Consider the following 21,257-nt stretch of genomic DNA (forward strand, 5'->3'; position numbering starts at 1 on the left):
TGGGAGTGTAGTTCTCTTGCTTTACATACATGAAACTCTGGATTCGACCCCCAGCACTACAAATAAATAAATGAATGAATGAATACAAAATACAGAGGTAAAGCAAATCCTCAACTCCTGTTTTCTCTGCAAAGAAGGTAGGGGTGGATCTATGACCTGCACAAAAGTGGGATGATCTCTGATACCTTACCTGCAGTTCCATTTGCTGCCCTAAGCCAGTGGCTCTCTCCATGGACCCTGGGTGTGAGCAACATCAGCATCACCTGGGTGTTTGTTATAAATGCAGATCCTCAGACCGCCCCAGATGTACAGAACCACAAGGCCTAGGAAAATGTCCCGCAATCTGTTTGAACAGGTTTTCCGCCTGATTCCGGTGTATGGCATAAACTTGAGAACCATTGCCATCAACACATGAAGACCAGTTGGCACAGCAGTCTGGTCCTCTGAGCAGCTGGCCATGGCCTCTTCTAAATTGAGCTGCACTGGAAGGACAGCAGAGGCAGTCATCTTAGCTCTGATTTTTTTTTTCTTTTAAACATGGGAAAACTACAGGTACCAGTGAGCCTGAGTTTAAGAAGGTTATCCACCCAAGGATTCATAACAGAGGGTGAGAAGAAACTTTGCAAGTAGGAGTGCTCACGAGAAAAGAGCAGGGCATGCTGTCCTGGGATCCCTGATTGAAGGCAAGAGCAGGCAGGTTCACTGAGATCTGTGTGGTCATTTTATTCACACAGGGTGTAAGTCAGCTATGGTGATGAGGCCTTGCATGGCAACTTAAAGAGCTGTGGCCTGGCCGGGCGGTGGTGGCGCACACCTTTAATCCCAGCACTCGGGAGGCAGAGCCAGGCGGATCTCTGTGAGTTCGAGGCCAGCATGGGCTACCAAGTGAGCTCCAGGAAAGGCGCAAAGCTACACAGAGAAACCCTGTCTCGAAAAACAAAAAAAAAAAAAAAAAAAAAACAAAAAAAGAGCTGTGGCCTGATTGACAATCAGGAGAATGTCAGCTTTCTACTGGAATAGCCTCGTAGGTAGAATACGAGTTTAGTTCCCCTTTTACCCATAAGGAAACTGAGACTCAGAGACGTTAAATAAATTGTCCTGCTCTTGCAGATGAGGAGAGAGCAACTTGAATTAGACTTGGCCTAATAAATAAGACTGAGATGTCTTACCTACCACCACTTACATATCCTACCACCACATCCTCATATCCATGACAGACTCACCAACCATTCTCTAATGACCACCACCCTTCAAGGATGCTGATTCAGCACACATGTTTATGTAGGCCTTATTGAGACCTCTGTGACCCTGCCACAAGGCTCAGACCCTGTCTCCAGTTTTGCCAGTCGCTAAAATGGGGTCACTGTTGCTTCACTTAGCAAATTCATGAGTGAGATGATTTTAGTGGAAGTCCCAATATTCAGAGTCTCAGAGTAAAACGTAAGTCAGTCTAAGGAGGAAAGTGGGAATTCTGATAAATTTAAAACTCTGCAGTTAGGCTGGGAACAATGGTGGCTTGAAGCTGAGTGGACGGATGACTACCCCGAAGGTTCCCATGCTCTTAAGGCACAGCTGAGGATGTTTGGACACCTTTTAGATTGTTAGGGGGGTCAGGGATCGCCTGGTTACTCTGCTTGGCCAGATCCCACTTGAAGAGTCACATCTGCTTTGGGGGTAACCAACTGGAAAAAGACCACAGTGTCAGAAAAACTGAGGACTTGAAACATTGGGGGAGAAAAGGTGTTAGGGAGCATGAGAACATCTTCATTCAGTCAGCGGCTCTCATCAGACGCTTAAAAGCTCCCAGGGTGCTTTAGGCTGGTGAAATAGAGCCCTTGAGGGACTACTAGACTGAGCCTGTGAGGTTGCTGGATAGGTGGAGGAAAGGGCTTGCGAGAGGAAGCCATCTGGCCAATGCTAAGAACATCCCAGCACCTGAGAGCTCAGCAACAAGGTGGCTCCTTCAGGAAGTGATGAATTCAGCATCTTTTGAAATGTCTGGGCAGAGTGAATTCCCTCACTGTGAAGAGGGGAATCCGTGTCATTCACACAGAGTGGTACATTGTTCAGCGAGGGCTGCCTGAGTCAAGTACCAGCCTGATATGGTTAAACTGTAGAAAGGGATTGTCTCACGGCTCTAGAGGCTGGGCACCCAAAAGTTAAAATGTAGGCAGGGTTGGTCCCCTATGAGGGCTGGCTATAAAACATCTATCTCAGTCTCTCTTCTTAGTCTGTGGATGGCTGTCTGCACACTCACATGGCAAGAATGTTCTCATTTACAAGGTTATAAGATATCGTGGATTAAAGCCCACCCTAATGACTAATTTTAATTTGGAGACTTCTATGAGATCTTATCATCAAATAAGGTCACATACCAAGGTATTGAGAGTTAGATAGAGCAGACTTCGACCAATGAACTTGAGGAATACAATTCAACCCCTACTAGCTATACCCCACTGCAGAATTCTTCGATTCCGTGAATTGGTGCACTCAGCGGCCTCCAGCCCAGCTGAGATAGTGACCTGAGCATTGCAAGAAGCAGGGAGCGCTGTGCAAAGGCCGCAGCTGGCGGAGCTCAGCCTCGAGTGCCAACAAGGACTCGCCATGAGCAGCTCTCCCAAAGGCTTTGCCAGCCAGCAGAGTGGCCCAGTGCCCTGGCTGGCTGTTGGCCAGGGAGGAGAGTCGCAGAGGGGATGGACAGCCAGGCAGTAAAGTGTGGCACAGTAAGTGGGAGGCTAGTCAGCAGCTGGTCGTGGATGGTTCTAATTCAATTACAAGAACGGGGGTGGGGGGGAGGGCTGTGACCCACAGAGAGGGCCACCCCTTGAGCAGGGCAGCAGCCTGCTGGCCCTGAGCAGACACGCTGTGAGTTGGCGCCCAATTAAGTACCAGGAATGCTGAGCCTGGTCTTGGGATGGCACTGAGTCAGGTCCCTTCCTGCCAGGGCTTCGAAGGGACAATCAGTGGAGGGGGCCCTGCCACCTGTCACCATGAACAGAAGCCTGAAGGCCAGAGAGCAGGCTGGGTGAAAGGACAGGAGGTGTGGAGAACAAGGGGCAGCTCAGCACCAGCAGGGGAGCTTCCCCAGGCACGCCACTCCAGGCCAGCGTGTGCATCACGGGTCCGCACCCTTCTCTTTGCTGGCCCCAGTTTGTTCCAGGAGGAACTCTAGTCATGGAACTAGAGTTACCTTTCTGGAAGTACATTCTATAGAAAAGAAAGAGTGTCTGCAGTATTGGGCATTTATTTGTGTACATATATGTGCTGGTGTGGTGGTAGTGATTTGTGTACATGTATGTCCTTGTGTGGTGGTAATGATGGTGGTTGTGTGTGCATGCATTGTGTGTGTGTGTGTGTGTGTGTGTGTGTGTGTGTGTGTGTGTATGTGTGCCAGAAACGTCATTCCTCAAGAGCCATCCACATTTTTCCCCCAATACCCAGTCTCTTGCTGGAACGTGCAGGTCACCAATTAAACTAGACTCGTTGACCAGCAAACCCCAGGGATCTCCATGCTAAGCTCTTAACCAACTGAGCTATCTCCCAGTCTTATTTATGTTTAATGGTGTGTGTGTGTGTGTGTGTGTGTGTGTGTGTGTGTGTGTGTGTGTGTTAAATCACAGTGTACCTAGTAAAAAGAAAAATCCAAATTATATGAGAGAAGTTTAGGTGAAAGGGAAGTTAAACTCTTCCTCTCTCCTCCTCCTCCAGGAGGCACAGTGATGCTGATTCTCTGTGTCTGTGTCTCTTCTTACACATGGGGAATTTGTGTTCCCTCACACCTTTCTAAGCTCCGAAGATCACTCCATATGGATGCACACCACCTCATGGTCTCAAAGCTGCCAGGCCATCCGCGGTACATCTGGCTCATCACCTGTGTAGGCAGAGGCATTGTTCCCAGGCTTTGCTGCAGTGATCAGGGACCCATCCATCACTTAAGACGGTTTCTGTCTGCAAGCATGTATGAATCTGTGGGCTCGCTCTTTAGAAGTGCCTTTGCTAAAAAGGGAGATGGATACATGCCTTGTTGATTTTTATGGATATTGCCAAATTGTCCTCCCTAGAGGCAGGTACCAATTTACTTTCACCTACAATTATTGAAAATGCCTACTTTCCCATAACCTCTCTAAAAATATGTGCTATCAACATTTGTTGTCTTTACTAATGCAGTGAAAACTGTCATCTGATGATTATTTGAAACTGGATTCCTTTGATTATGGGCAAGGTTGGATAAAATCTGTTTGTCTCTATGTGGCACCAATCTCAACTATGGAATCTGACCACAAGGTTTAAGCTCCCAACAAATTGTCTGGAATCCTCCTGGCCATTTAGAGTCATGAATGACACTTAAGCCTGAAAAACATACCTCTCTACACCCAAGGCACCCACTCTGTAGCACGGGGAGCCCCTCAAATAACGAGCATTGTTACACCTAGAGACCAGAAGCCTCCCTCATTCCCACGGCTTCAGTAACCTGTGTGTGTGTGTGTGTGTGTGTGTGTGTGTGTGTGTGTGTGTGTATTGTGTTGGTATGTGCATGTGTGTGTAATTTATGTATCCGTGTGTGTAAGTATGCATCCTTATGTGTGTATGTGAAGGCTAGAAGTCAACCTTGGGTGCCTTTCCTGGGGTGCCAACCATCTTGTTTTTTTTTTTTTGAGAGCATTTCAGCACGGAACTCAAGACTCACCCTCACCCCCACCCTCACCCCCCACCCCCAGCTGTGGGAGGGTTAAGCTTGGGTCCTTATGTCTGCAAAGCAGGCACTTTACCCACTGAACTCTTTACCAACTCTTGACAACAGCAGCACCAGATTCTAAGATAAAAACCAGAACTTATCTGTCATGCAAAATGGGCAGATTAATCCTGAGATAAATCGGGATGTAGCTGAGACCTCAGTGTTCAGCCAAGGAAAGGACAGCCTTGTGGAACCTTCGGATCGGGCTGAGGGTGCTGATGCAGAAGATGGGGAAGCAGTAGCCTGGCTACTGGTGAGTTTCCTCCCGTGTTCTGCTGCCAATCTTGTACAGAGCATCACCAAGTGCCCTTTACATCTCTGTGAGACATCCCTCCCCTGCAAGGACATTATGAGCCATGTCCCACCGTGTTACTAGCTTCTTGGAGAAAGTCCTCTTTGTCCCATCTGGGGGACAGCCACTAACCAGTGGCAGCCACTGTTCTCACCATGTAGTGTAGCCAAGACTCTGGGGCGAAGGAACGAAGCACTTTAAAGATTAAAGATTTTGGCAATCCTCATTGATTGCTGTCCATGCTCATAAAACACAGTGCTTAACTGTCACAGTCATTGGGGTGGCCAATTTGAAAAATAATTACTGCCGTCTTTGAGATTACTTTGCCTTCTAATTAAAATCTCAAGACTAGGATATTAAAGGTGCATTGTCAATACAACTCTCTGGATGCACCCAGCTAACCTCATTTGGGAAGGCAAAATTAATTAGTTTGTGTTTTAACACCCAGCTGTTATCCCAAGGAAAGGAATCATTCACGAGTCAGCCACGCACACAGTCTCTAAATTGGCCAGAGCGACTGAAGAGACAGAGAGGAAATCTAGAATGATCTGTTCCTACATAACACAGTCAGCTTCTATTACAAGCTGCTCATTAAATGGAGGCCGTGTCCCTGTCAGACATGGCTCAGGAGTTCTTGTTTACCCTGGAGGCAGAGCCGGGAGCAAGCGGGTCCCTCCACCAAGAGCCACCACACTTCTGATTTAGTCTGGAACCTTGTGGGCTATTAACACCTTTCCCAGTTAGTGATCCTAGGTGGAAAATCTGGCACTAGATCTGAAGAGCTGCGCGTTCTGTCCCTGTCCCCACGGTCCACGGTCCCAAAGCTCTGCACACTGCCAGCTTCCCCTTCTTTCTTCCCCACATCTTCCCCCTTTTCAGTTTGAGTAGAAGGTGTTTGGCACACAGCAGACCTCAGGACCACCATGCCCAGACCTGCCCCAGTGATAAAGCCTGGAGTCTCAGCAGTTTAACAGAGTAGACGTTTGTGTCTCACTCTCATCAAATGTTTTGGGAGTTGTTCGAGGCTCTCTTTCCATCCAATGGTTTGGAGATCCATGATGCATCCTGTCTTAGCCAACCCATCTCCAGATCAGGGGAAGAGAAAGTAGAAGAAGCCCCTCTTGTAGACTGGGCACCAGAACTGGTGATAGGATCCATCTTAATTGCATGGATGTTGGGAAACACGCTGAGGCTTGGAGAAGTACTACTGTCTCTGCCTAGGGCCGCAGGCACAGCATGCGGGGAGCCGGACGGCTGAATCCTAAAAAGGAGTGTAAGCCATGGCCCTGGTTGCTAAGCACCCAAAAGGAGTAGGGGGAAAGCTCATGGTGATAGGTAGTGTGATTAACAGGTTGAGCCAGGGAGGAGCTAGAGGAACAAAGGGAACAGAGAATGTTTCCAGGAAGGTGGGCTGCTGCGTGCGCTTAATTTGGGGAAAGAGAAAAAGAGAGTTCAGCCAAGGAGGAGGTGGAGAAAGGTATGGGGTGGGGAGACCCCAGCATGTGTGTGTCACCCTCCCCTGCTAGCTCCTTGGCTGTCCCATTGATTAAACTCAAACTCCACCCCCCTTTTGGGCACAGCACTACTGCCTAAAAAGAAATCCATTTCTGAAAGCCTTCCCCTGCGAAGGCCCTACTATCAAACGGTAAACAAAGCACAAATCCCTAGGACGGCGTCTGGCAGTGATAGCTTAGGGAGTGAACATCAGGAAATCCACGCGCAGGGCACCAACAGTGACTCGCGTGTCCCTGGATGATGCCCAGGGCCACTCGACGGTCTCTGGCTAACACTAGTTGTAGCTCCAGCCATGTCACCCTAACCCCGACCCCTACGAATTCACCACAGGGTGAAAAGTGCCCTAGAGACCAAGATTTAAAAACACACATTCTTATATCCAAACTCTGTCTAATCACATGCATATGAATCTTGCTTCTGCTCAGGAAAATCTCCCTGGTCCACTACATCGGCCTCTTCTGTTCAGTGAAAGAGAAAGATGAGTTCGATTCAAGAGGCTGGTACGCTAATCACAGACCAATTCTGTCTGACCCACCCAACATGTTCTCAAGTGATAATTTTAAAGAAATAAATTTCTGATAGCATTGGGAATTAAACCTTAATGCATGCTGGGCAAGTGTTCTACCACTGAATACCCTTAATGTTCTAAAAACATTTTAGTTAGTTACCAACTTTTTAAAATTTGGAGAATTTATACCAAAACAAATAATAATAATCCAATGTCTAGTGCTTTAAAAAAAAATCAGAAAATCTTAGTGTCAGCCTTCAGAGCAACAATGAAACTGGTCATTCCTGGGGATGCCACTGTCACCACTGTCCCCCTTTCTGCGACAACACTGAGGCTGGACACCGGGTTTCTTTGTACACAACCCAATTCTCAGTTTACTCCATTTTACTCAGCTGAGCTGGCTGAGTTCTCATCTGTCCTTACATGTCCTCTGTCCCCCTCTCCCTTCCAAATGTAACCCACATTTGGGCTCTTTCTCTAGCTCCACCTCCTAGTCAGAGCAGGAGTTAATGGAGAACATTGTAGGAATCTCAGTGTGCAGGCTCCTGGGAGTGGGCCCTAGGCATCTCCTCAAGCTCCTGGTGTCGCAGTGGACAGCTAAATTAAGAAACTGTGCCCTAGGACTGAAGGGCAAGCTCTCCATTATTGAATGTGTGTCCAGTGAGGGAGATGAACATTCCTCAGAATGTATGGGAGGACCTGCCATCACTGGCTGTCTTTTTGGAAGTCATCTTTTAAAAACAAAACAAAAAATACAACAACATAAAAACCTTTAGTGAAGTATAATTAACACCTACATATTGTAACTACAGTTTGATGAGTTGTAAACATACATTTGTGAATCTGTGATGTGAACATCATCAGCACAACCCTGCTTTAAAGACTTTTGTCACCACCGAAAGTCCCTTTATACCCATTTGCAGTCCCATTGGGAGTCATCTCTTTACAGTCTCCCTGCCTTTGTCCCCCAGGTCCCTCCCAAGCCCACCTCATAGCCATGTTGTGCACAGAGAGTGACATGGTGGCCAAGGAGCCCCAACCTCAGCATCAAGCATCCCTAGGCCATCACCATGCTTCCTTCCTGTTAGTTGGTGAATAAATAGATAGCCCCATGGGCAGACCCACATCCTAGCACCAGCCACCTTCCTGGCCACCCATGTACTGTCAGGGCTAGACCACAAAGGACAAAGAACATGGATATGGAATCAGAAGACTTGACAAGGAGAGACCCAGTTCAACCCCTCACCAAGTAAGATCTTGCCCAATCCTTGAGATCTGTCTAGTGCCTCAGTCTGTGGTATGGCCACTATGTGAAACCCTGCATGAGGGGTAGGGTACTGAGGGAGAGATACTGAAGTCAGGACCAGAACTCAGTTGAGATACAGTGGGAGGGAATGGCTGTGGGATGTGGGTAGGATGGTTGGTGTATTAGTCATGTTCTCTAGAGTAACACAACTTATAGAATGAATGGGGGGGGGCATTATTAGAATGACTTACAGGCTGTGGTCCGGCTAATCAAACAATGAATGTCTATGAATGGAAAGTCCAAAAATCTAGTAGTTAATGACACTGGATACCTCAGCTGATCTTCAATATATGCCAGAATCCTGAGGAAGTAGGTTCTAATGTCAATGAAGGAATGGATTTGTTAGCAAAGTAAAAACAAACAGGCAAAGAGTGAAAATATCCTTCTTCCATGTCATTATATAGGCTTCCAGAAGATTGCATGGCCCAAATTGGAGGTGGGTCTTCCCACTTGAAAAGATCTGTATTCAAGGTATATCTTCCTACATCAAAGATCCAAATTAAAGGTGTATCTTCCTACCTCAAAAGTCCAGACTAGAAGTGGATCTTTCTGCTTCAAATTAAGCAAAAGTCCCTCACAGATGTGCCCCATTTGGGGGTTTTTAGTTAATTCCAGATGTAGTCAAGTTGACAGCCAAGAACAGTCATCACAGTTGAGGATGGAGAAGGGTCACAAGATGGACCCTTCAAAGCATGTAATTCTTCTCAAGAGCTCAGAATAGTATTGCAATGTGGGGCAGTTGGAAGGAAACCTCATCACAGAACACAGCCTTTCAGAAACACCCAAGTAACTGCAATAAGTAGTTCTGGTATCCTGTGGATTCTTGGGATAGTGGCATAATTCCCCACTTGGCTTAGGGTCTCCAGCATCGTGGTCCCCCATGGAGTTCTCTCATCTACAGTAAGGCTGGCTGATGTAACTCATCACATCAATTCAGAACTAGACATGTCCAGAGCCACGCAGTGTGGGTCCTATGTGAATTCAACCTGGCTCATCCCTCCTCCTGATCAGGAAGACTAGGTTAGAGTTCCAGGCCCATTTGCATTATGGGGAGCAGAGCAGAGCAGAGCAGACACAAAAGGCAGACATACTGTTTCTGTGTCCGATCTACCCAGGCATCCCTGTGACTAGAGGAAAGAAGTTTCCAGCCACTGAGGGACCTCAGTTAACCCATCCCAGACCCCCAGTGGGGTTGACTACACATAGGTTCCCCCTCACATTCACAGTATATTTTCTTTTGGACAAGTGGCACTCCAACCCTTGCCCCTACCTAACCCACAGAAAGTAGGCCACAGCCCTATGGAATCTCAGTCTAAGGGGAGGAAAGACTAAACATACACACACACCCCATCTGAAATCAGCCCTCCCTCCTCCTAAGTGATAATACACTTCTTCAGTAGTCCTGGCTGCTCAGCACAGAGGCAGAGAGCAAGACAGATGACCCACAGAGAACCCAGAGTATAAGGAAAGGCGGCATGTGCCCTGCAGTCCCAAGAGACTTCAGCAGCCTGGGAAAGAAACCATTACACAGGTGACCTCGGGCACAGGGCAGAGACCAAAACAAAAGAGCAACAGAATCTTGATAGGGGGAAGCACTATGAGACAGCGTAGGGCCTTGGAGGGAAGCCGTGGCCATTCGTACTGGGAAGGCTGGTGCAGTGAGGGAAAGCCGAGGCTGGAAGTGTAGCCAGGGAGGGTCTTGCGGAGTAACTACCATGGAATTTGGATGGCATGAGGAACAGGGGAGAGGTTTCTGAGAGATGCCCAGGAGGCTGTGAGAGGGAGCTGGAGGACAATGGTCGACCATCACCATAGACATTCCAGCAGTATGGAGAAGAAAGGGCGGGTCTGCACTGTGTCCACAGACTTGCTTCATGCTGGCTTTCAACTGTGTTATGTCTGCAGTTACCAGAGCCACTGCACGGCTCTCTTTTTCCCGCCATCTGATTCCCTGTTGGAAAATCAGTTGCTCAGAAGTTTCTAGGCTCATACAGCATAAAATAGGAAGAGCCACAAGGATGAGGATCTCCAAGTGACAGACTTACCGAACAGCCATGGTTGTCCAAGGGACCACCCAGCTCCTGCTGTGCCCAGGAGAATCATAAGCCTCGTTGTGACCATCTGGGTCCACTGCCTCCTCTCTCAAGGTCCACAGTGACATTCAGACCACACCAGACAATATATAGTTCTGTTGGAGAAGTAGGTTGTGGGGGTCCTCAAAATACCTTTTATTTAGCAAACCTTGAAAATACAGCCTACTTTACTGTAATTATTTGGGTTTTTAGGCATCTGTGACCTCATGTGCTCCAGAAGCTAATGCTTCCTCCAAACAAAGAAGCAAGGAAATCCTCCAGGGATGACTCTGGAATCTATTGGGTTTCTTTTCTGAGCTGCAGAAGGAGCCACTGAGCATAAAGGAGTTGGGGGGGGGGGCTTCTAGGAATCCTTTCCCTCTCCACCCCTCCACCCCAGCTAAAATCACTGTGAAGAACACACACACACACACACACACACACACACACACACACACACACACACACAGTCTTATCCTTTGACAATAAGTAAATGTTTTGTTCTAGTGTCCTTCCACTTACAGCATGAATTTAATTGGCTCATTTGAGGGGCCATCAGAAACTGCAGGGGCCTTCACTTCAATGGGAGAGGGGCAAGCCTGTGGGATGCAGTCCCACGGAAGTTTTTGTTTAAAGACAGGAAATCGTGGTCTGTGTCTGGTTTAGAGACACCTTGGGCCAGCTCAGTGGTCAGCAATTCTGCCTTGGCATTGGAACAGAAGTCTGGCTATTAAAGCCATTCAGCCAGGAGCAAGCAGAGCTTTAACTACAAATGAAGAGGTGGGGGCCACTCAGAGTGAGCTCTGGATCCACAGCAGGAAGCAAGGACGACAGCAAGTGTTCTCACATGTAGAGAATTTTCTCACTTCTCTCGGAATGTTGGAACCCGGACAATACATCAGTGGGACAAATGAGGTCCATCAGAGAGAAGCGAGTTTCTCAAAGACACAGATAGCCAACAACTGAGTCATCTGAGTTACATACGTCCATCCTCCGGGCATGGTTCCTTTCCCCAGAGTACAGATGGCCCCTTCTGTGCTCTGGTTCTGACTAAGGTACACAGAGACGCACAGTACTCCACTCACCTGGCATGCTTCATCTAATGCCCTGCTCTCTGCCCTTCTCCATGGTTCCTCCCATCACTCTGTGACAGAGTCCCAAAGGCAGAAAACACTGACTCCCTATTCAAGATGGCTAGTAAGATTGAGTGACAGATCTTTGGAAGAAATGTGTAGACAGAATCCAGGCTCATAGCCCAGAGCCCTTGGCTCTGCAGAGTAGTTACACACATGGTCAGGGAAGGTCAGCTGCCTCAGAGGGTGGGGCTTCTAGGAACACTGGTAGGAAAGAAGTCTACCTGTATGACGTGCTTATGTGGAGAAGACTAATAGAACTATGCATAAGGCGATGGGCACTATGCAGACAAGCCTGCTTTAGGAGGGATCAGGGCCAAGCCTGGAGGGGTCAGGGCCAAGCCTGGACACATCCATGTATGTTGCTGGTGACTCATGCTCTAACTACAGTGTAGTTACATAGTCATAATTGAAGCCGTATGGTGCAAATCCAAGTGTTTATCACCCAGTCCATTACAGAAAGCTGCTAACCCTGCTTCAGTTGCCAATGGGTCTAAGTGCAAGAAAAGGTACCGCCCCTTCCCACATGTGACCTTGGGGTGCCAGTTTTTACCTTGGTGCCCCAGACCTCGTAGACTCATGTACAGGAAAGTGTCAACTCAAGGTGTAGTCCAGGTGCTTTATCAGTGGTCGCTGTCAGTCTCCTGAGAAGGAAGTCTAGGGTCTGTGACCTGACTGGTCCTTGGGGTGGCAGGAGGTGGGCTGCTGGGCAGAATAGAATTGCTGTCTTCTTGGAAAGTAGTCACAAACACATTTCCTCATTGTTTCTGTATGTGTTGGTTTATAATGCATACTGTTAGCATGTGTCTGTGCATATGCATGCATTCGTGCATGCATGCGTGCATTATGCCCCTGCACAATCGGGTTACAGGTATACTCCTCCCTGCCCTGCTTTTACGTGGATACTGAGGGATCCAAACAAGTTCTCATGCTTGCAAGGCAGGCGTTTCAACTGAGCCGACTTCCCAGACCTTCTTGTTTCTTTTTTAACTTCTTTTTTTTTTTTCTTCCTTATCCAGATATTGGCTGACCAACAAAGTCCACATAAAAAGACCAACTACTGGCCTCTTGATGTATACCCTAGCCACACGCTTCTGCAATCAGATCTACCTCTATGGCTTCTGGCCTTTTCCACTGGATCAGAATCAGAACCCTGTCAAGTACCACTATTATGACAGCCTCAAGTATGGCTATACCTCCCAGGCCAGCCCCCACACCATGCCCTTGGAATTCAAGGCCCTCAAGAGCCTGCATGAGCAGGGGGCATTGAAACTGACTGTTGGCCAGTGTGATGGGGCTACGTAAGGATGGCAGCCCATGGGACTCATTGGCTCGCTTTCCTGCCAGCTACACCACAGGCAGATGGGAGTCGGGGTGGCACAAACAATAGAACAAGCAGGCTAGTGGTTTTCTTTGTTAAAGTGTAAAACAGTGACCAGAATATATATATCTATACCTGCATATATATATTGACCTGAGTATTTATAACTGTGTGGTGTTCATCTAGCATTAGGCAGATAAGCCACAGGAAGAAGGTGTGGAGAACCCACCTGGACCAGATGGAGACTCAGTCCATCTTTGGGGGCAGAAGGACTTGACATGCAAAGAAGCCAGTCCCATGACTTTGGATGACAACCCGGCCTCCCGGGTTGGACGGATCTCTGGGCTCATGGATGAATGGAGAGCCACCTGTTGTCAGCTTCCCCGAACCTCTGAGTGATGTGGATTCTGGGTAGCCCAGACTCAGAAAGGACAGTTTGAACCAGTCTAAAGAGGTACAGTTCATGGAGGAGAGACTTGGAGAGTTCCGCTGGGCAACGAGGCACAAGGAGACCAAACATCAGAGGTCACGACAGAGCTGAGGACCTTGTTCATGAACTTGAAAGTGCAACTTGACTTTCACATGGGTAGCACCTGCGTCCCAGCCAGGCCTTCACAGCTCTGGAGAGAGGCTGGAGGAAACTCAATGGACAGCCCCATAGTCTGACTGGACAAGTGCTGTCCAGAGCTTAGTAGTGTGGAGCAGCAGATGGTCCTAAGGAGGTAGAGTGCTGTAAATCATGGTTTTAGAAACTTGAGACCATCTAGGGGTTTGTTCCACCTCAGAAAAGGACAAAAGAGTGTCCAAAAATATGGTCATTTTCTTGGGTGTGCTTTGCTGCAACGGAGGCCTACCGAGGAGGAAGTGATCCTGGGGCGTCAGCTTCCAGGTTAGCCTTCATCTCATCCTCTAAGAATGTCACATGAGGGAACTCTACTGTCCTATCTACCACCAGAAAGACACAGTGAATGCTTGAAAGGGCACCGTTCACAACATATACCATCGCCTTTCTAGGCACCTCACAGAGCCCCAGACCCGGACTCCTGGAAGACTTTGGAGCACCGGGTTCTGGGTCGCTATAGTGACGCTCTGTTTGCTTTGTGCACCCTGCACTCTGAGGGTCCCCTGTAGCCAGACTGCTCTGTCGGCGTCACCTTCTTGCCACTTCCCCATCTTGACAGTCATCCCTGGCCACACCAAGCTCCACACCATGGAGATTTTCAGCTCTTCTGGGAAAGGTTCCAATGTCCACTCTACACACCTGTTGACCCCCACCCCACCCCAACACAAGCAATGACTGCAGAGTTTTTGCAAAATCTTTTCTCCCCTCTATGAAGATTCACACTTAAGACTTGTTTTTCTTATAAAAGCCCAAAGCTAAACACAGTTCCGAACACTGGACATAATCTCCAAGGGAAATCTGGGCTCAATGCCAATAACGTAGGGGTTGGGCTTACAGGTCACACACAGCAAAGCCTTATCCAGCTTGATTTGTTAGACGCAGTCCCTCGCCTGATAAATAATGGTTTTTTTTAACATATTTGAAAGATAAGGAAAAGAAACTATTATCTTGAAGGTGAATAGAGTTAAGAAAAGTAATCAAAATCTGCTCCCAAGCATATGAGGCCTGACGTAATTAATCAACAGCCATTCAGAACAACATTTGCTCTCAACTAACAGCTGATGGAAAATGAGCAGAGACAATGGAGGGACACCCTAGAACCATTAACCCCGTGTACGGTCCTTCCAGCCCCAAGTCAGGATGAGGATCGTACATCTCCATGTTTCTCTCTTTATTCTTGTTACAGTATAAAGCATGTGGTTTGGGATTTGCATCATAAAATGAATATTTAAAAAAGCAACAGCACTAACAGCCTCCCTGGGAACTGAGTGGTTCAGCCTCCTCGTGAGCAGTGGAAATAATTAGTATCATATTTTACATGTCTCCAGAGCCTTTCATCTTAAGGATCTCAAAGGCTCTAGAAGACATTTAATTTCTGAAGTTTGCAGTGCCCTGGAGGAATAGGTAAAGTCACCAGCAGGGCCTTGCATTAGTAAAGCCCTTGGATGTCAGCATAGTCCACATGGAATCATGAAGAAGGCCCAGAAGTCAGGTTCTGGAGGTGACCCTGAACTCCACCCAGCATCCTCTGTCTCTCTGCAGAGGAGTTAGAGGGCCAGTTGTCGAACTGGACTTAGGCAGGCTGTAACTGTATTGGAAAAAGTCAGCAACCCCAGGACTACCCATATATGCCCTTTCCCTAACTCAGCAGGCCCTAGGCTATCTAAATGATCTGGGCATATAGCAGCAAGAATCTACAGGCCTTAGCTTTCCCTCTCCCTCTTCTTCTCCAGCCAAACTCACAGTCAGCAGCCAAGTGTCCTTTACTGCCTACTGAGAACTCCCTGGGGCTGGCTTCCATTGACCTAGGCTGGCTGACCTTGGCTGGCCCCCAGGAGGCACAGCCTGCACTCTTAACCTGATTGCGGCCACCATAGTCAACCATAGCGTCCCATCAGCCTCAACCGGTCCCCACTACTTTTGGCTATCAGTCACCTCCTCAGTCCACCCACCTAAGCCTGCCAGACCTCCATTTACTTTGAGCTCCCAATGACTCCAACCTTAGCCTCTGCCATCACAAAAAGAAAAAAGAAAAAACTAGGCATTTGCCATGATACCTTTCCTCAGAAACTCTTGGCCTCTGCCTCCCACTTACCCTCCATTCTCCCATTTCTGAGTAAGTAAGGCTCCTCCTCTGGCCAGGGAGTCTTTCCTCTCATACCTTCCATTTCTTCTCTGGCCCCCTTGTATTCACCCTGATTCCCATAGCCTCTTCACTGAATTCCTCCACTACCAGACCTTGGCAGGGTCATCTGTCCCTGTAGCCACCAATCCCCTCGACCACACCTTAGCGGCCCCTCCTAGTCCACTCCCGGGACCAGCATCTCAGTGCCCTCCATGTGCTAACTCGAAAGGCCTCTCTCATTGCACAGCTCTACGGTAAACTGTCCTGGGCAAGACACTATGTTCTTCACATTTTACCCCTCCTATCCCAGCCTCCATGAGCATTTATTTATATATTTATTTATGTATTTATGAGTTATTTATTGGCACTCCTGCCTTGAGTTGAAAAGGGAGCCAAGGAAGATCTGCCCATATTCCCCTCTCTTCTCCCTGTACCGCAAAGCAGCCATTCCTTCCAGTAAGATCTTCCCCGCAGGCCCCTGCACGGTGCATCAGCAGTTCTGTGCCTTCCTTCAGACCTAGCCACCACCACCCAAAGAACCCCTCCACTCCCCTTAGCCTCTTAGCGCCACTGGATGCTCTGGCCTCAGGATGACAGGCTGCTTGGTAAACATACTCTATCTGCTCTGACATTTTGAGCTCCACACATCTGAAGCTACGTAGACCATCCGTCTTCCCTGCACGATCCTTCGTTTTCCCATTGGAACACCAGTGAGTCTTTGAACATCATCTGGGACCCTACGGTGACCACTGACGCTTCCATACATTCCCTCATTACTCTTCCCAACTAGTTCCCACCGCACCTCTGCTTGACCCTTGGATTCCCTAGTAGTGGTCTCTCTCCCAGACCTCCCTAAGCATGCACAATGGTCTGTACCTCCAGTTCTTCAAAAACCTTGATAAGATCCCCTGGCCCACAAAAAAATGTGCCCATCTTTATCCTAACATTACAGGGCACCCAATTAGGTCCCTTCATACCCTGCACTGGCCAATCCAGAAGAGTGGTCATTAGTGGAAAAGGTGCCATGTTTCCCAGCTCTGTGCCTTTGGCCTTACAATTCTCATCTTCTGGATCACTCTTGAGTTTCTTCCAAGGCCCATGCAGAGACCACATCCTCCATGAAGCCCTCCCTGATCCACCAATGCTGGGATCTCTCCCTCCACGGAACCACCACAGCACTTTATTTGTACCTTTTTCATGGCACTTACCATATTCTGCCTTGTATTATAGCTACTTGTGCACTTGTCCTGTGTCTGTTCTTAGACTGTAAGCTTGCCAAGGGCAGGCACCATTTTATTCATCTGTATCCATCACAGCACCAGGCATGGTGCATAGCACACAAGGGTTGCTCAATAAATGTTTGTTGGATTAAATCCTGGATGTCCACAGAGGCCTTTAATAGTGAACAAAACCATTTCGCATCTATCACGTCACAAGAACCTTCCAAAAAGTCATGTGGGTTGGACCTAGGCAAAGTAAATAGGTCATTAAACTGAGGCAAAGGCCTACATGGAATTTTCAGTGGAGTTCTACCCTCACTCTAGGGCTTTTTCTATAAATCCCTATGGTCAGAGCATTTGCTGTAAAACTAAAAATTGACTTTAGCTAGATGTGGGCTTGGCTGCCCCAGGTCACTGTTGCATCTTCCCGGGGCCAACCTTAGTATGAACTCCAGCACATATGCCCCTCAACACGGGCAGAGTTTCACTGTTTCTGGGGAGGACAGACACCATTTCGGTTTTCTCAGACCCTGGGGGGTTGAGATGTGGGACCTCATTCATCATTCCCACCGCTGTTGTTGCAGGGTGGGAAACCATCCGTCCAGATGGCAGAGGAACCAGTGGCTCCAAGAGGCCGCTGTTTGATGAATGTCTTCATGCCTAATTAAGGCTTTCCTTCCCGAATGGAACAGAGACGTTTATTGATGCCAGTCAGATGGGACTCCAGACAGGAATGCTGCCTCGTAAATGCCCTTCACAGCATCTCCAATGACACGAACAGCCCACCCCCACCCGCCATCCCTCACCAGCCCTCTGGATATCATCTTTGCCATCTCCATCCCCATACTCCCACCTCCCTTCTCCTGCTACTCTTCTCAAACATTCTGGGGGTGTGTGCGGAGAGGGGTCATATAGGTCTGTTTCCTGAATGTGGAAGTGGCCACCCTCTGAGGTAATGGCTAATGGCTCTGTCTCCAATGTAACCATTCCCTGGCTGAGTGTCAGCTCTTATTCTTGGGTACCTGAACCCTAACCCAGGTATTGTGAGGCGGCAGTGAGGAAAGAGGGAGGCAAAGCACTTAATACCATCCCTCATGGAGGCAAAGAACAAATGACTTCTGTTCTGGTGGTGGGCTGCTCACAACAATGGGAGGTTTCCATGGTTACCATCTAGAATCAGTATAGGTTGCCTTTGGGCATTATAAAAATAGTTGAGTTTTCATTCTCAGCAGTCCAGGTGGTGGGGGAATCTTCACACATGGTGCATATACAACCCCTAGGCAGGGTTTGTCTAGTCATTCCAGTTGCCTTTGACCAAAGCCCAGGAGAATCACCCAACTAGGACACTAAAGGGCCTTTGTGGCCTGTCCCATCTTGTCTTCCCTGCTGTTTCCTGAGCCATTACACTTTCCCATGTGAGAAGACTAGCAGGGAAATGGGCCTTCCAAAGGGGCCTCCAAGAACTGTCAAGGAAGGTCCAAATGTTCTATCCAAGAAGACAGCTTCAAATACTAAAGAGGCTTCTACGGAACTGATGCCGGACCAGCTAGGAGCCGTCAATTCTCTGGCAATTGTTGGAAAACGAAGACCCAAGAAGTAGGAAAATTAGCCTAAGTATGCCAGCCACACAGAGGCATGCAGGGTCTCAGACAACAAACTGAGGTGAGTCAAGGCTGGTGCAAGAAAATATCCTTCAATGTGGCTTCATTTGCTTAGACATGGTTGTAACAGTGAGGCTGCTGAACAGTTGGTGATGGGCTCACTGGTCATCAGGATTAGGCCGATGTGAGTTAGAGAAGACACCTAATGACTCCTATGTGGCATTATTGTGAAAATACAAATCAAGAATGGGCTAGATAGGGAAATGGGTTGAGGAAGAGTAGGAAAGCACAGTGCCATGGAGCAAAGCTCTGATGGCCAAGCAGCACCCTTTCATGCCCTTGCCCTGGTCATACCTACCAGGCTCTCTTCAAAATCTCAAGCCCTGTATCAATCTCAAGCTCTCCTACCTCCGCCTTACCATTCTGGACACCCAGCCTTTATTTTCCTGTAACTTTTCTGAATTGTTCTGGTCTCGGGGCTTTTGTGGCTCCTATTCTCTCTGCCTGGAAAGCTGATTCCTCTCCACCTTTGGCCTCCTCCCCACCTTTCATTGGATGTCACATGCTGGGGAGTCCTGGTCTTTCTCAGCTAATCCCTTTCAATTGCATATCAGATTGTCCTACTAGGTGGCCTTCAAAAACTACAGAAATTGTAACTATATCCCTGTGAGACACATGCCAATACCTCCAGTGGGTGCCTGAAATCACAGAGAGTATCAACCCCCAAGTGCACTGGTTTTTCTATACATGTCAACCTATGATAAACATTAATTTATAAATTACACATAATAAGAAGTAGACAACAACTAAACATAAAATAGGACAATTATAAGTTAATTGTTCCCTTGTTTATTGCATGCAACTCTTCTCAAATGTCCTGGGGTGTGTATGGAGAGGGTCCAGAATGTGGAAGTGGCCACCCTCTGACGTAGTAGCTAATGTCTCTGTCTCCGGTAACCATTCCCTGGGCTCTCAAGAGCCACAGGCAAGCACTGAATTTCTCACAAATGAGGTTTTCTCCCCTCAGGCCCTAAGCTGCGGTTTGGACATCTCTAGAAGGTTCCATGGAGCACTCAGGTGCGCCCTGACTCTTACCAGGAACCACTACCCAGAGCCACTTTCTGAATTCTTGTGACCTCTTCTATGGCATCCCCTTGGTTCCTGGCTTGGGGCCCTTCCTTTATTTCTGGTTACCGAGGTTTTCCTTTGATGGTTTCAGGTTCGACTGTATTTTGTGTGGTCATTTATTGCTGCTGCTGCTGCTGCTGCTGCTGCTGCTGCTGCTGCTGCTGCTCCTGTGATGATGATCATGATGATGATCATGATGATCATGATCATGATACTTGGACTTTTTTTTTAATGTATATGGGTATTTTGTCTACATGTATGTCTGTGCAGCATGTATGTGCCTGGTCCTGTGGAGGACAGAAGAGGATGGAGTTACAGATGGTTATGAATCTCAATTTGGGTGCTACAAATTCAGCCTAGGTCCTTCAGAAGAGCAGCCAGTTCTCTGAACCACTGATCCATCCTTCCAGCCCCTGCTGCTTGAGCTAACATGTGCTTACAGTGGGAAGAGAGGACTGACATGTTGCCTGCCTCCCTGTGAGGAGAGGGGTCTTGACTGGCATGTTCACTGAGGTGTCTCTAACCACTAGAACTATGCTTGGCACATAGTGAGTGTTTCACAGACTCCTGTTGTATGGACAAAATTACACAAAAGCAGAATGTGAAATATGGGTGTGTAAGTACTTTGAAAAAAGATATGGACCCAACTGATCCTTGGAATGGGGGGAAGGAAGCCTACTGTCTTAGTTAGGGTTTCTATGGTTGCAAAGGGATACCATGACCACTGCGACTCTTATAAAGGAAAACATTTTATTGGGGCTGGTTCATAGTTCAGAGGTTTAGTGCATTGTCTTAATGGCAGTGTGCAGGCAGACATGGGGCTGGAGAAGGAGCTGAGAATTCTGCATCTTGATCTGAAGGCAAAAGAAGTAGTCTGTGTGCTACTCTGAGCATAGCTTGAGCAAAGAAGACCTCAAAGCCCACCCCCATGGTGACATACTTCCTCCAACAAGGCCACACCTACTCCAACAAAGCCACACCTCCTTATAGTGCCAGTCCCTAAGGGGGCCATTTTCTTTCAACCCACCCCACCTACTTTTAGAAAAATGCCAGAACTTCCCCAAGAGGAGAAGCAATTACTCCCACTTTCTCACAAAATACCAAAAGTTGGGCTGGAACAGTCATTAAGTGGGCAAATTGCTTTCCTTGCAGACACAAGGACCAGAGTCTGATTACCAGGATCCATGATTTAAAAAAAAAAAAAAAAACAGGTATGTGGTATGTACTTGTAATGCCTATACTGGAGAGACAGCAATGGGTGAACCCCAGAAGCTCACTAGCCAACCATCCTAGCCTACTCAGCCAGCTTTGGGACAATGAAGATCCTGCCTCCAAAAAGGGGGGGGGCACCTTGCCTAAAGAATGACACCTAAGGTTCTCTTCTGGCCCCCACATATATTTGTACGCAATGCAAGCACACAAACGTGAGCTTATACATATGCACACCAAACAAACAAACAAAAACCCCAAAAGCTTATTTGGGCTCACAATTTCCAGTTTCAGTCTATGGAAACCTGACCAAATCATTGTTGGGCCTAACAAAAAAAAAAAAAAAAAAAAAGAACACTGTGGCACATGGCAGAGGAAAACCACTCATTTGCGGTGGACAGTAGCAGGGGCAGGGTTAGCATTCCACATCCATTCAGGAGCACACCCCCAATGACCTAACTCCCTCCCAC

General features: G+C 47.9%; 1 protein-coding gene across 1 annotated transcript in view; it reads left to right on the forward strand.

Annotated features, from left to right (window-relative positions):
* St8sia2 (ST8 alpha-N-acetyl-neuraminide alpha-2,8-sialyltransferase 2) overlaps window positions 1–17,002 on the forward strand; it is a 74,684-nt gene extending 57,682 nt beyond the window's left edge. Inside the window, exon 6 of the mRNA XM_028893297.2 lies at window positions 12,581–17,002. Within this exon, the coding sequence (XP_028749130.1) occupies window positions 12,581–12,866 (286 nt within the window). The 3' untranslated portion in view covers window positions 12,867–17,002. The remainder of the gene's footprint in view (window positions 1–12,580) is intronic.
* The last annotated feature ends 4,255 nt before the right edge of the window (window positions 17,003–21,257 follow it).

The sequence above is a fragment of the Peromyscus leucopus genome, chromosome 1 (genome assembly GCF_004664715.2).
Source record: "Peromyscus leucopus breed LL Stock chromosome 1, UCI_PerLeu_2.1, whole genome shotgun sequence".
NCBI classification, from domain to species: Eukaryota; Metazoa; Chordata; class Mammalia; order Rodentia; family Cricetidae; genus Peromyscus; species Peromyscus leucopus.